The following is a 16004-nucleotide window of genomic DNA, read 5'->3' as shown; positions in this document are numbered from 1 at the left end:
GTAGGTATAAATATACGTACTTAACACAAAAGGATGTCATTTCAGGGTGAAAACTGAGAAAAGAGCATATTAGAGACAACCAGCTGAAAACTCATTAGACAAACTTGTTGACCAGACACTTTAAGAGGTTAAGTCTGGGAGCACTTAGATTTCCTTGCAGTGAAGGGACCTTTGTAAATGATATACCTGTAAATTACAAACCTATTCAAAAATTTAACTGTCGGAATCAAATCATGTCACTGAGACCAACTGGACAAGCACACTCATCAAAGCAGCTATTTGTACACAGCAAATAATGAGAGGAGGGGGAAGTACAACTAACAACCTTCCAAATTAATTTTTTTTCTTCCAAATTAATTTTAAAGTTGTGGCCTATAGCCTTGATAAGACATAGAACATTACAGCCAGGCTTATAACAGAACAGATACTTGAAATAAGATCTTTACAAAAAAAAATTAAGAATCTACGACTGTTAGAGTTTTGGTTTGCCATCTATAAGGTATAGATATACTACTTCTGCTCTTTCCAATCATCACAAGCTGAGGCTTGAATACAGACACATAACATTATGTGGCTATCGCCAAATCATTCACCTATTTGAGCCTGATTTTCTCACACTAAAATCTGAACATTAAAATAGATAGCCCTAAAATAATGTTTTTAAAGATTTTATTTATTTATTCATGAGAGACACAGAGAGGCAGAGACAAGCAGAGGGAGGAGCAGGCTCCATGCAGAGAGTTTGTGTGGGACTTGATCCTGGGACTCCACGATCACACCCTGGACTAAAGGGAGGTGCTCAACCACTGAGACACCCAGGCATCCACTAAAATAATTTTTTAAATCCAGAATGCATTTAATCTACATCATAGAGACTTAGGGCAAAAGAAGAACAAATATAAAAATAAGATAAGATTTTTGATTAATATACCAAAACCTATAAATTGAATGAGTGCAATTTTTAAAGTAGTACTAATGCTAATAATAATAAAATTGCCAAACACGAATAATGCTAACCCTATGTCAGATACTGTCTTTCTATACATGCTCATATTAATCTCCATAAAGCCCTATGAAGTTGGCAAACATATAGTACACAGAAAGGTTAAGTCACTTGAAGAGTTTTGTAAATGCTAAGTAGAGAAGCTAAGAGTCAGATGCAAGCATGCGCATTAACAACCTGGGTTCTCCTGCCTGTAGAATTCTACCCATTCCAACATCTGTCTTCTCAAGGTGAATTGAACCATGTTTCTGGTATACCTTCTTCCCTACTTTGTCTTTAGCCTTATCAGATCCCCTTTCCCCAATTTAGGTTTTTTTCTTTTTTTTAAGATTTTATTTATTTATTCATGAGACACACACACACACACACACACACAGAGGCAGAGACACAGGAAGAGAAGAAGTAGGCTCCATGTAGGGAGCCCGACATGGGACTTGATCCCGGGTGTCCAGGATCAGGTCCTGGGCTGAAGGTGATGCTAAACCACGGATCCACCCGGGCTGCCCTCCCCAATTTAGTTTGTACTGATTCTAATTATACTTTAGGACTATATTTCAGTCTTGCCTCAAACCCTCCTCAATGCAACCTCAAGGCATAGAGGTTGAGACTTGGTACTTTTTCTGGAGTCAGTCACATCTGTTTCTCTTTCATACCTACATTTTAAAATGAGAATAATAGGCTGCCACCCACCGCTGCCGCTATCATGCCAGCCCCTCAGGTCTCAAGGAGGCCGGGTGATGCTCCAGAATGGGAGAAAAGCCAGTGTGGGAGCAGATTGGATCCAGCTTCATTCAGCTTTACTACCAGTTATTTTATAATGACAGAACCCAACTAGGTGCAATTTATATTGATGCATCATGCCTTATGTGGGAAGGACAGCAGTTCCAGGGGAAAGCTGCCACTGGGGAGAAGTTGTTTAGCTTTCCATTCCAGAAAATCCAGCACAGCATCACGGCACAGGACCATCAGGCCACGCCAGATAGCTGCATCATCAGCATGGTAGCGGGGCAGCTCAAGGCTGATGAAGACCGCATCATGGGGTTCCACCAGATGTTCCTATTAAAGAACATCAATGATGCTTGGGTTTGCACCAATGACATGTTCAGGCTTGCCCTGCACAACTTTGGCTGACCTCTTCCCAGCCAGCCACTCATGCTGTTTCCTCCTCCCTCTTCTTCCTGATAACTATTCACACTCCTCCAGATGCTCCAAATATACACAAATGAGCAGGGCCGCGGTGGGAGCGGGCTCAGTGCGCTGCTACTACCGAGGTACTGTGCATGATGTTTGGATACTAGACTAGTTGCATCTGACAGGAGAAGTTTGTGTTGTACCAGCGCATGCCTTGGAAAGACTTAAGTAATGCAAAAGGTTGTCTTTTTTTTTTTTTTTTTTTTTTTAATCTAAGAAGTTGCTCTAGTAACCCAAAGAAGTGAAGGAGAAAGCAGCTGCCTCACCGCCCAGATATTGACTGCCCAGATATTGATTTGTTTGGGATGTTTCAATGGCTCATGATATAATAAAACCACAAAAATGTTCTTAAAAAAATAAAATGAGAATAATAATAGTAACTGCTATTAAGTTTACTGTTAGAATTTCATGCAGATTAAGCCTTTGTGGAATACCTAGTAAATAAATAGTGCTAGAAATATTTTTATCTCTCTTGTCTGATTCTGCCCATTCAGAGTAAACTTTCCCACTTTTTAGGTGGAATTAGTTTCGATATTTATTACAACCTAAGGTATGTCCTTTAGTGTTTAAATTATAACCATTGTTTTCAGTCAACAAACTTTCTTGAGGATCTGGAACTTGTGTAAAGGAGGATCATAAGACGTATCCTTGGTTTGTGCTTACAATCTGATTGAGGCAACAACCATGTTAAAATTCAATCCTGGCAAATGCTTTAAGTATTGTGAGAGATGTAAACAAAAGTCTAGGGCAGTAGAGAGTGGGCTGTTTCTTGAGGTGTAGAAAAGCATACTTCTGAAGCTAGTCATACATGAATCAAACCCTCTGTCAATTTCAAACTCACTTCGACAATTTTATCTCACTGAAGTCTCAGATTTTTCATTAATAAAAGTATGCTTGGTGTATTCAAGATAATGAATATTATTTGCATAAAATAGACAAGCATTTATGGCAAATAATATGATCAACAATTTGATGCCATATTGACATTTGATGGATATTTTGGTGTTCCATGGGACCTATCACAATCCTAAGCCATGGGAAGCTTTCAACATGTAAGTGGACACATGTATATTTATGTCAATTTACCTCGTGTGTGTCAATTTCCCTGGTTATCCAAGTTTATAGACTTCTCTGATGAAGAGTACCTGCTTTTGTTCTGTTTAGTGTCACAAATGGAATTTTTCCTTGTTGGAAAACATGGCTATCCATTTGCATTTTATCTATATAAGGTCTAGTAAGGGCAGGAAAGTGGGAATGCTAAAGAAGTTTAAAAGTCCTACCATTAATCTCTCCTATTGTAAGAGGCCTTTGACTTGTATCCTAGAAAATCTGCGAATGACTCAGAATGAAGAGGGAACCTGAAAAAAGAGGGATGAGAAAGAAGTTCGTAAAAAGCTATGCTGTTTAACTATGGCTAACTTTTCTATTGCACCCTTGTTAGAAGTTATTTCTCATTGTCCAAAGGGTCAGAACATTGAGACCTGGAACTCTAGGAAAATGTAAGAAATATGTTGGTTCATCCAACAGTTGATTGTTGGTGATATTGACCAGTGTAACTAATGGGACCAGTGTAACTAATGGGAGCAGTTATTTCAAAAATAAGTGATTAGCAGTAAAATCACTGATGCTACTTAGGGAACCCCAAAAAAGAAGTCTTACACTTGGAATTTGGTAAAGAGATCACTGTCCCTGGGCTCTGAAGTCTCACTTTGGAGTCCCTTGGAAGACTAAAAAGTTTATTGTTCAGCTAGTGGCAATAAAAGCCATATGACCCAGAGAATATGGCAGATCACAGCAGGTGAAAAAGATATTAAACTGCAAAGAAAATAAGCCATGAAAAGAATGCAATAGTGGTAGAAATAGCAGCAATATCAAGAGTAGAGAAAATTTACTGTGAACCATCAAGTTCTAACTCTGTAACAGTTGAATATTGAACTTAAAAACCATTAAGACAGCCCAATGGAAAAATTGGCAAATGAGTTAAAGCAAGGCACTTCACAGAAAAGAACATCCAAATGACCAATAAGCATATAAATGGATTCTTAACATTACTAGTCATCAGAGAAATGCAGATTAATACTAGAGTGAAATATTAGATACTCAACAGAATGAACAGAATTAAAACAAAACCTAACAATACCAACTATTATTGAATCTTCATTTCATTTCCATCATAATATCTGAAAACAAATCAAATGTCTATCAGTAGATAGACATCAGAATGGATGAAAATTTGCAGTATATTCATATATAGAATTACTGCACAGTACAAAAAAGAATGAACAATGCTAATGAATTACTCATAATATGAATGATCTCAAATTTACACTCAGTGAAAAAGTCAAAGAAAAAGTGTTTATCATAGGATTCCATTGATATAAATTTCAACAACAGACAAAATTATTTCATGGGACTAGGAGTCAGAGTACTGTTAGGGAGTACTAATGGAAAAGAATACAAAGGGAGCCTTCCAAGATGCTGAGTATGTTTTATATATTGCTTTGATTAATAATTACACAGGTGCTTACAGGTGTCATGTGTGATAAAAATATATTGGGATGTATACCTAAGATTTGTGTACTTTACTTTATGTATATTATACCTTACAGAATTATTTATTTATTTTTCTGAATATTTTATTTTTTTAGAGACAGTATGAACAGGGCAGAGTGGAGAGCAGAAGGAGAGATAGAGAGAATCACCAGCAGAGTCCATGCTGAGCATGGAGTCCATCACAGGGCTTGATCCCATAACCCTGAGATCAGGACTTGAGCCAAAACCAATAGTTGGAGACTGAACTGATTGGGCTACCCAGGTCCTCCCAGAATTTTTCTAAAAACAAATCAAACAAAAAGAAAAATAATTTTATTTTATTTTTTTTTATTTTATTTTGATTTTTATTTATTTATGATAGTCACACACACAGAGAGAGAGAGAGAGAGGCAGAGACATAGGCAGAGGGAGAAGCAGGCTCCATGCACCAGGAGCCCGACGTGGGATTCGATCCCGGGTCTCCAGGATCGCGCCCTGGGCCAAAGGCAGGCGCTAAACCGCTGCGCCACCCAGGGATCCCAGAAAAATAATTTTTTTTTAATTTTTTTATTATTTATGATAGTCACAGAGAGATAGAGAGAGAGGCAGAGGCACAGGCAGAGGGAGAAGCAGGCTCCATGCACCAGGAGCCCGACGTGGGATTCGACCCCGGGACTCCAGGATCGCGCCCTGGGCCAAAGGCAGGCGCCAAACCGCTGCACCATCCAGGGATCCCCAGAAAAATAATTTTAATCAAGAAGCCACTACTGCCAACCAGCAGAGGAAAAAATAGGAATCTCAAGGAAAGGACAACTCGTAAGAGGATTGAGCTTTGTGAAATTTATATCTAGACACATGCAGTTAAGGAGTTTTCCAACTTATTAGTGAGAAGCTGTTGAACAAAGCCACGTATATCTCATATATGTAATAATTAATTATACATATGACTGAGATTAGTAGCCTCACCTGTAAGTTTTGGCTCATCTCAACTGATTGATTTTCTTTTTAAAAGTCTAAGTTAAAGAATACTACTCAAGTCTTTAAGCTCTGAATTAATTTGATGATTTTCTAAATAGAAACATTGTGTTTCTAATTATTTACATTTCCAATTTTTGTAGTAATTATCTCAATTAAAAATATAAACGTTGGAGCACCTGGGTGGCTCAGACGTTGAGCATCTGCCTTTGGCTCAGGACATGATCCTGGGGTCCTAGGATCAAATCCCACATCAGGATCCCCATAGGGAGCCTGCTTCTCCCTCTGCCTCTCTCTCTCTCATGAATAAATAAATAAAATCTTAAATAAATAAATTAAATCATAAATGTTGAAATTCCTTAAGTAACCAAATATAGTAAGTCTTTCCAGAGATTAAAAACTAAATGGCCAAAGTCTTCCCCCACTATGGGTAGTTGGCAATGTTGGCTCTTAGATATCTGTTTATGATCTAGGCAGGCTGGGATGACAGGGCACATTGACAGGTCATGATTTTGCCACCACCCTGCTCCCCATGGTGTAACACACTGGGAGCTTTTTTCTTTTAGTAAAAAGTTTTTTTTTACTAGACTCTTATTCTTACTGAGAATCAAAATCATCCCTTATTTGATAGCTTATTCTCCTTAGTTTCTAGCACAGTTATATCTTAAGTTTTCCTCATTTAACCTCATGCTAGACATGATTTTAAAGAGCTTACAATGATATAATCATAAATATAGATATAGAGGACCTTGTTGATTTCGAAAAGGAGAAGAAAAAACGAAGGTGAGCATGTCAAATTGAGTCAGCATGAAATTTAAAGCATAAATCCTAAAGTGCTATGTACTTTCTAGCATTGAGCATTGTTCCACCTGAGTGCTAACCCCTAATCAGCAAAATGTAAAAGATTCTAGGGGCTGCACTTAAATTTGGCTGTCAGATTTCCAGCAGCCAAATCTGATGTGTTGTTGTTAGTGTTCCACATACGTTGAATATTGCTGAAGGAAAATGAGAATGGAGACATCATAGAGATAAAACTGGAAATCTGCACCTGGATCATGGCCTTCTCTGAGAGAATTTGAATTCTCTTTTTACAGCTTATTTTGACCTATGAGCTTAAGCTATCCTAGTTCCAAAAGCCTTTTTGTTTCTCACCCGGTTTCCTGCTCCCAATTATCCAGAGCTAACACTTCCAGTTCTGATTTGTTTTTATTCTTTATATTTAATATTTGGCTCTGGAATTCTCAACTTTGTAGTGATGAATAAATGTTGATAACCCTGTGTCCCAAATTAACAGTAATTTAACACTTAAGGCAAACATATAATTCAATATTAGTATAGGATGTCATACTAAAGTGTCTTTTTATTTATTTTTTAAAGTGTGTTTTTAAATAATAGTGACAAAAATAAAACATTAGTAAAATAATTATAACCTGGCCTCTGTGCAAAATTATGTAGGGGCTGGACATGATATTCTGTATAATTTACACTCCAGGTAACATAAGTTAATCACATATAGGGAGAAAAAAAGAGAATGAATTGCTGGCTGTGCATACAAAATCTGAACAACTTAACAATTGTTATTAGATAAGTAGAAATATGGAGCAATTAGTATTTTCTTTCTACTACTACAGTTTTAAATTTTTTGTGAAGAATTTGAATTTCTTTTGTAATCAGAAAATACATATTGAACAACAAATACCTATTAATGAGCATAAGTAACCCAAAAGAAAAATCTTTAGTACCTATAAATTACCTACAAGTTCAAATTTTCAACCTCTATAAACTACCTACAACTTGTAGTTTAACCTACAAGTTAACCTCTATAAATTACCTACAAGTACTATAAAGTACCTACAAGTTCTATCATTGCTTTATAATAGGCCAAAAAAGATAATTACAAACTTTGTATCAAATGAACAGACCAGCCAGTATCTCTCTGCTTATTTTCAGCCCAATTCACATAGCTGCATTCATCTACATCTCTCTGTGTGCCTGCTCATATCTGACTTCCTCTCATACTGTTTACATAGACAGATGATAAAATCTTTTATGTTTTGCTGATTAGGGGTTAGCATTCAGGTGGAACAATGCTCAAAGTAGCTGCCATTAATGTTTTATTCTAGACAATTCATCAAAGATTTAAAAAGAAGAAAAGAAAGAAAGAAGGAGGGAAGGAAAGAAGAAAGCAAGCAAGCAGAGAGAAAAAAGAACAGAAGGAAGAAATAAAGAAGAATGAAAGTACTAAGGACACTATTCTTCCATAGAGAGAGCAGGATTTAGATGACAAATTCCTATTACGTTAATGGTAGTTACAGGACTGAATTTCTTCCCACATTCACTGAGGTTAAATGGAAGAATTTGAGAGCCTGCTCCCTGAACAGCAGCAAAAATTTTGTCTTTTCAGATTTTTCTATATGTATCCTCCCCAAAATCCTGTACTTACTGTATCACACTCATTAAATTTGATTAGAGCAAAGTTGAATAATTTTTTTTAACTCTCCACTAATCGTTTCATAACAAAGTTGGATGATTTGTGATTCAAAAAAGATGTTAGATTTCTAGTCAGGTAGGGCTCAGCTCACAGTTACTGATGGAAGAAAAGTAAGATACAGAATTGAGTTTCAGAAATCAATGCAAAATAATAAAAAATTAAAATGGAGAAGGAGTCTATCAATAGTACTGCTGTAACAAAGGGGAGGCTTGTTTGATATTGATTAGTTACTGTTAAATAATGCATCCACTGCTTCCCAACAGTGCAGACTCTAGCTGAGTTGTTTATTGCAAGGGGTAGTTGGACAGAATGAAGCAATCAATACTAGTGCTATAAACACAGTTGAAGATGCAGTTCTGCAGCTCACATCACAGTAGTTCTCAGGCCAGTAAGCTGTAGTGGCCTGGAAGGTGAGGAGGCCATTTCTACACAAAATTCTTCAGAGTCCCCTATAGAGAGCATGGATATTTGGTTTCTGTCAAGATATAACTAACTCAGGATGTTATATCTGAATGCTTTCTTACTCTTCATATACTACAATTCATATACAGAATTCACAGCTCAAATGAGGTATGCACAATTTATCAGCCACTTAGAAGATATCAAACTTTCTGCTATACTTAATTAACATTGCACTATTCCTTTTGGAAGAAAGCTAAAGAAAAGTTCTAGAGAATCTTTCATGGGAAAGCTTATCTTCCAGACATTATTGTTAATGAAACCAAAGATGAAAGATAGATTTAGCAAAAGATATCACAAAAGTTATGTCTTAAATTCATCTTCCTACTAATTAATCAGTTGGTCTTTATTTTATTTTATCTTACACCAGAAAGGATGCAAATGGTTTAATCTGTGATAAAAAATGTGATGAACAAAACACAAGCAAAGAAACAAGGGTAAGAAAATGGAAGGCTAGGAAAATGCATAAATAGTATAAAATTAGGGCATAAATATAATGGATGGTCTCAGCAATACACTGGAGCTGTGCATACCAACTGCGCACATTTTTTTCTCAGCTCCATTGTTGTACCACCATCTTTGTAGCTTAAAATCACCTTGGTGGAAGAATTCACACTTCAGAAGTTGGTAAATACCACAAAACAGAATTTTTCTGTTTTCCCCACAGATCTAGTTGTGAAACATTTAGCAGCACCAAGAATGGGCTATTTGGCTGTAAGCCTAAGAGTACAAAAGAAAAGGGGAAATGTCAGTTACACAGTTCAAAGTCAATAGAATAATTTTATTTAATTTGTAAGAATTTCTGACTCATCTTGTCACTAAGCACAGGTACTTCTTGCTTAGGCTTCTCACAAAGAAAGTATTATATGAAGACATGGAAAATTCTCTCCAATTTCTGGGCTCTGACTAAATTCAGCAAAATCAACTGTGCTATGAGTAGGGAGGTTTTAATATCACACTTTTAAATTGCCATTGTACCAAAGTTATATAGGAAACTAGGCAAGATTTTTCTCATGAAAGAACATAATTTATTACTTTTTAAAAACTCACACTACTTTGCAAAATAATTCAAACTGAAATTTAATAGCAATGAGAAATTAAGTAATCTTGACTAGAGAGGAATTACAAGAGAAGAGGAGAAGATAGAAAGTGTCACTTATATGAGTAACTCTCACAGCCTGGGCATGTTTTCTAACTGGATGTTTAATCTTTGGTTACTAATTTGATGGGTTTTATTTCTGGTGAATCTCTATATCCATCTTTTGTTGCTGTCAGAAAATTTCAAAGTATAATACATTCATCTTTCGATGGACACCGAGGCTCCTTCCACAGTTTGGCTATTGTGGCCATTGCTGATAGAAACATCGGGGTGCAGGTGTCCCGACGTTTCTCATTCATTTGGGGAATATGAATAATAGTGAAAGGGAATATAAAGGAAGGGAAAAGAAATGTTGGGAAATATCAGGAAGGGAGACAGAACATAAAGACTCCTAACTCGGGGAAACGAACTAGGGGTGGTGGAAGGGGAGGAGGGCGGGTGTTGGAGGGGAATGGGTGACGGGCACTGAGGTGGACACTTGACGGGATGACCACTGGGTGTTTTTCTGTATGTTGGTAAATTAAACACCAATAAAAGTTAATTAAAAAAAAAAAAAAGAAAAAAAAAAAGAAAATTTCAAAGTAGTTTACAATTTGTTCTATATGTATTTACATTGACACACTAGATAACATTTTTAAAGCACAAATTTTATTCTTACTAAAAAATAGTCTGTGTTTTAAAATCTTTATTTTAATTGTGTGTATATGTACATATGTGAACATTTTCAGATTTACCTGACCCTTTAGGTCAGTATTTTATGTCCTTTCATTAAACTGATTTTTATAGAAGTATAGAGAGAAAGGGAAAACAATTCCGTAATATTGATAAATCTCCACCCTTTCTTATAAGCTGATTTATTTTAGCTAAAAAAATTTGGTCTATTTTTCTTCTCTTTTCTGTTTTTAATACAAGTGTTATTTGTTCAGACAAGGGTGTCAGTATCATTGGCACTTGAAAAGGAAAACACTTGTCAACACTTTTACTTTCCTTCATTCTCACTCCTTTATGCATTACAAATGCACCCATTGGAGCGCAAACACATACACACCTATCTTCCATGCCACTCACATGTAACAGTCAATTTCCAACTTCATCTTTTACTTTTTGTGTTAAACTGCAATCCATTCACACTCCTGATGAAAAAAAACACTACTTAAAATATTGGGCAATCATCAACTCTACCTCTTTTACATTACAAGGAGTAATGGACAAAAATGATCTTTAGAAGTTTGGCAAGCTCATTACAAATCAAAGGGATATAATATTTATTTTATTAATATTATTGGTTGTGGAAATCAATACTCATTATAAGAAATTTTTAAAATAAAGAAATGTACCCCCCAAAAAAAACTATAAAATAAAATTATACAACAAAGAGATACTCACTGCTAATATTTCAACACCGCTCATCAGAATATCTCTATACATATAAATATACATTCAATTTTATAAACATGATTATGAGTTTTATTTTGTTAAGGTTCTTTACTTGAAAATATTGTAGATATTTCTTTGTACTATGGTTTAAAAAATTTTGGCTATTATTGATGATGAATCTCAAAGCTTATTGCTTCATAAATAAGGAAAAGATTCCTAAAAAAAAAGAAAAAGAAAAAGATTCCTATATGCTTTAATAAAGGATAAATATAATAATCTATTATTAGGAGATTCCAAATTTCTTTATCATTTAAAATAGTGCTGGACTGTCTGTTAGGAACAAGATTGGGTAAGAGAAGAACTTGTCCTATATGGTTCACATCCCATAAAAAAAGATACATTTGGAACTGATACACACAGAACAGAGTGAGTGCTTCCAAGTCTTCCTTTATGTGGAGCCATTCAACAACTAGCTTGATGCAGCTTACACCGGTGTCAGGGATAGATCTAAGTGCTTGATAGATCCTGCCTTCAAAGAGCCTGCAGAAGAACACAAAGATAGATGTAAAAAACAGAAAATTTAAAATAATGTGACAGAGAAATTGAATCGGGATTTTTCTGGGGAGAATTGAGAGAATTTAATGGTTGATTGGGTGAAGAAGAGTATTTCAAAACTCAATTTGACATTTTCAGCTTTAGAAACTCACAGAATGAATGAATAGTACAGATAGAAATAGCATGGATGTTTCAGGTTTGGACTATGTAAGTTTAAGATGCCTATGGAGGGGAAAATGCATATGTGATTTAAAACTATGAAGAGGGTAGATCACATGTTAACTGTTCTCACCATAATTTAAAAATTACAATAAAAGAAAATTATGCCTATGAGAGTTCAAAGAAGTAATATCCAGTGGATATTTAGAATATAGTTCTAGATTTCAGGAAGGAGTTCAGGCCTGGAACTAAAATATCAACTAACTGGAACATGTTAATAATGGGGAAGTGTCTACAGATGAGTCAGTGGACCTAAGCAGGAATCAGATCATGACTTGGCTGGACTGTATCAAAGGGAAAGGGAGAGAAACATAAACAAATGCTAGAGAAATCATTCTGACTTCTACTTGGACAACCAATGGGACAGAAGGCAGAAGGTGGGAAATCAGTTAAGAGACCACCATGTAAATCTGGGTAAAAAGTTATTATGGCTAGTGGAGTAGAACAGTGGACATGAAAAGAGGTGGACTAACTCAAAAGGTAATAATAGTTTTCTAAGAATAGCCATGCACTTCCCTGCATTCATGCCTTCAATCAGTTGCAAAGTTGAACTCCAATGTGATTTCTTTCTAAATATAAATCTGGTTTTCCTCTCAGTATATTGCCGATATGCCAGGCTGGGAATTATTTCTCAGCTAAGTTCATTTATCCCAGTAGTAGTCATTGCCACCACTAGTTAAGCAGCTTATCTCTTGGGGCACTAAGAAAACATGGAAACAGATAAGTGAGAGGTCTTCTTTCAAGACACACCTAAAGAAGGAATCTGAGATGCTCATTTAGGATGTTTAAATTCAGGGTGTTTAAAAATACCATATAGCTATTGTACTGTCTTTTGTACTCAAGTGAATAAACAAAGCTGTATAGAGTACTCTTGTTTCTTTCTGTAGGTACATTCCTATATCACGAGAGAGCCTAGACATAATCAAAGGAATTACATAAGCTCTGCATACTTTTCATAAAAGGATACATAAGGCTAGAGGCTGATAGACTTTACCACCACATGGCAGAAGGCCAACAAAATATTAAGCAAGTTTCCAACAGCATATTTCAGGACCCCTTGGAAATTTTTTTAACTAGAAGCATGAATTATAAAGGTAATTTCCACTGTCAAATATGTGAAGAGGCAAAAATGGGACCTGTCAGTGTATTTTGACAATTATATACTTGGCTTGGTTCTAGTAAAAATGTAACTATGGACTTTATAGATGATTTTAAAAATTGTTATTTTAAGGAGAAAGAGAAGATGGCAGAAGAGTGGGGGACTGACGCTTCATCTGGTGCCTTGAATTCAGCTAGATATCTATCAAATCATTCTGAACACCTGTGAATTCAACCTAAGATCTAAGAAAATAATCTGCATTTCTAAAAATAGAAAAGCAACCACTTTTTGCAAGGTAGGAGGTGCAAAGACATGAATCTGAGGGGATATATCAGAAGATAATCCACAGGGGATGGGAGCCTCCATCAGCTGGTTCCAGAAAGTGATGTAGCAGTAGAGTGCAAATTCTTAGAAGTCTGCTCCTGTGAGGGACTTCCCTGCTTGAAAGGTGCTGAGATGGTGAAGTGGGGCAGAATCCTAGGTGGGACAGTATGGTCTCAGGATCCCCAGGGCCATAGAAAGAATGGGGGTACCTGAGTGTGGCAGAGTTCCCAAACTTTGGAGTGGGGAAGCAAGCTACAATTAACCAGCCCCAGAGTGGCTTCTCAGCTAGATGTTGCCATAAACCCCTAACAACAGCACTATTGGGCAGGCAATGGCTCTCTAAGCAGGGGCCCAGCAAGCGACAACCAATGTGAGACCCTGTTCCTTCCACTGGGAAGAGCAGCAGTGGTAAGTGCATGACAGGCAACCACACCCCGAGCAGGGGGTTAGCAAGCCTGGGGCTGCAGTGAGACCCCCTCCCCGACCAAGGGGATTACAGGTGTGCATAGCCGGAGTCTGACCTGAATTTGATGCACAAAAAAAGGATGGACTTCTTTTCACTGAGGGTGTACTAAAGAGTGAAGGCAGTGATTGTTCAGCTCTGGGGCTGGAGATTGGGGCATGTCCATTTTTTGGGGGGGGCATGTCCATTTTTATAGATCATATACAACTGAAAAATTTTTGCACTAAGGGAAAAGTAGTATATAGAATTTGAGGTTATTTTTCTCATGAGTCTTTAGTCCTTTACTTTAATTTTTTTTTCCTTTTCAATTAGTTTCAAATTTTATCAACTCTTTAAGTCTTTTTTTTAATACTCATTTACATTTTACAGATATATTCTTCAATTTTGGCTGCCTTTCACTGTATTCCATTTTATTTTTGTATATACATAAGTTTTTCTTTCTTTACAGTTTTGGGATTTAGTGTTTTTTAACAAACAGACCAAAATACACCTAAGACCAAGTCAATCATCTTGTTTTGTCCACCTGTGAGATTATATTCTCTCTTTTCTCTCCCTTAGTTTTTCTTTTCTTTGTTGGTTTCTGATCTCTTCAAATTTGTCTAGTGTGTGTTTCACTGGGATCATGGCTGATATTTTTTATTTTGTTCTCTTGTTCATCAATTTTTTCTCTGGACAAAATGACTAGAAGAGATATTCACAACAAAAAAAGAACCAGAGGTAATACTCTGTACCATAGAATTAACTGATATGAATATAAGTAAAATGTCAGACCTAGAATTCAGAATAACGATTATAAAGTTACTTGGTGGGCTTGAAAAAAAAGCATAAAAGACACTATAGAGAATCTCTTGGTGAGGAAATAAAGCTAATCAGGCTGAAATTAAAAATGCTTTAACTGGGATCCCTGGGTGGCACAGTGGTTTGGTGCCTGCCTTTGGCCCAGGGCGCTATCCCGGAGACCCGGGATCAAATCCCACGTTGGGCTCCCGGTGCATGGAGCCTGCTTCTCCCTCTGCCTATGTCTCTGCCTCTCTCTCTCTCTCTCTCTCTCTCTGGGTGACTATCATAAATAAAAATAAAAAATAAATAAATAAAACAAAAATGCTTTAACTGAGATGCAGCCTAAAATGGATGCTCTAACAGCAAGGGTAAATGAGGCAGAAGAGAGAGTCAGTGACATAGAAGACAAAATGATGGAAAGAAGGAGGAGGAGGAAAAGAGAGAAAAACAACTAATGGACCATGAAGGGAGGCTTTGAGAAATCAGTGATACCATAAAGTGAAACAATATTAGAATTATTAGAGTCCCAGAGGAAGAAGAAAGGGGAGGTACAGAAGGTATATTTGACCAAATCATAGCTGAAACCTTCCCTAATTGGAGGAAGGAAGCAGACATTCAACTCCAGGAGGCCCAGAGAACCCTAATCAAAATCAATAAAAATAGGTCATCACCTCAACATATAATAGTGAGGCTTACAAATTTCAGAGATAAAGAGAAAATCTTCCAAGCATCTTGAGATAAGAGTTCCTAAACATACAAGGGTAGGAATATTAGACTAGCATCTGACCTCTTCACAGAGACCTGGAAGGCCAGAAAGGCTGGCATGACATATTCAGAGTAATAAATAAAAAAACATTCAGCCAGGAATATTTTATCCAGCTAGGCTGTCTTTCAGAATGGAAGGAGAGTTAAAGAGCTTCCAAGACAAACAAAAACTAAGGAATTTGTGATCACTGAACCAGCCCTGCAAGAAATATTAAAAGGGATCCTGTAAGCGAAGACAGAACCCAAGAGTAACACAGACCAGAAAGAAACAGAGACAGTCTACAAAAACAAGGACTTTATAGGTAAGTAATGCAATGCCACTAAATACATACCTTTCAATAGTTACTCTGAACATGAATGCTCTAATTGCTCAAAGGCAAAGACAAGACGAATCAGGTGGGATAAAAAGGAAGACTCATCTATATGCAGCAGAATACACATCCCTCTAAGAGCACATGAAACATTCTCTCAAAACTGGTACCAAAAGATTGGGATTATTCCCTTCATACAATGCTTTGAAACTTGAACTCAATGTCCAGAGGAAATCTGAGGAACTCAAATATTTGGAAGTTAAAGAATATCCTATTAAAAAATGCATAGGTCAACCAGGAAATTAAAGAAAAATTTTAAAAAATTCATGGAAAGAAATGAAAATAAAACACACCTAAATCT

At 36.5% G+C, this 16004-nt stretch overlaps 1 protein-coding gene across 1 annotated transcript; it reads left to right on the top strand.

The window, feature by feature from the left end:
- The first annotated feature begins 1750 nt into the window (after positions 1-1750).
- LOC121496767 (nuclear transport factor 2-like) lies at positions 1751-2134 on the top strand. Its single transcript, XM_041765376.1, has one exon. It carries the CDS (start codon positions 1751-1753, stop codon positions 2132-2134), a length of 384 nt encoding a protein of 127 aa, XP_041621310.1.
- The last annotated feature ends 13870 nt before the right edge of the window (positions 2135-16004 follow it).

Source organism: Vulpes lagopus, chromosome 8 (assembly GCF_018345385.1).
Source record: "Vulpes lagopus strain Blue_001 chromosome 8, ASM1834538v1, whole genome shotgun sequence".
In the NCBI taxonomy this organism is placed as follows: Eukaryota; Metazoa; Chordata; class Mammalia; order Carnivora; family Canidae; genus Vulpes; species Vulpes lagopus.
The sequence above is the reverse complement of the archived record's forward strand: the minus strand, read 5'-3'. Positions and strand labels throughout refer to the sequence as shown.

What these genes read in the sequence shown, in the direction of transcription:
- LOC121496767 (XM_041765376.1), top strand. Translation starts at nt 1,751, where the DNA reads ATGGGAGAAAAGCCAGTGTGGGAGCAGATTGGATCCAGCTTCATTCAG.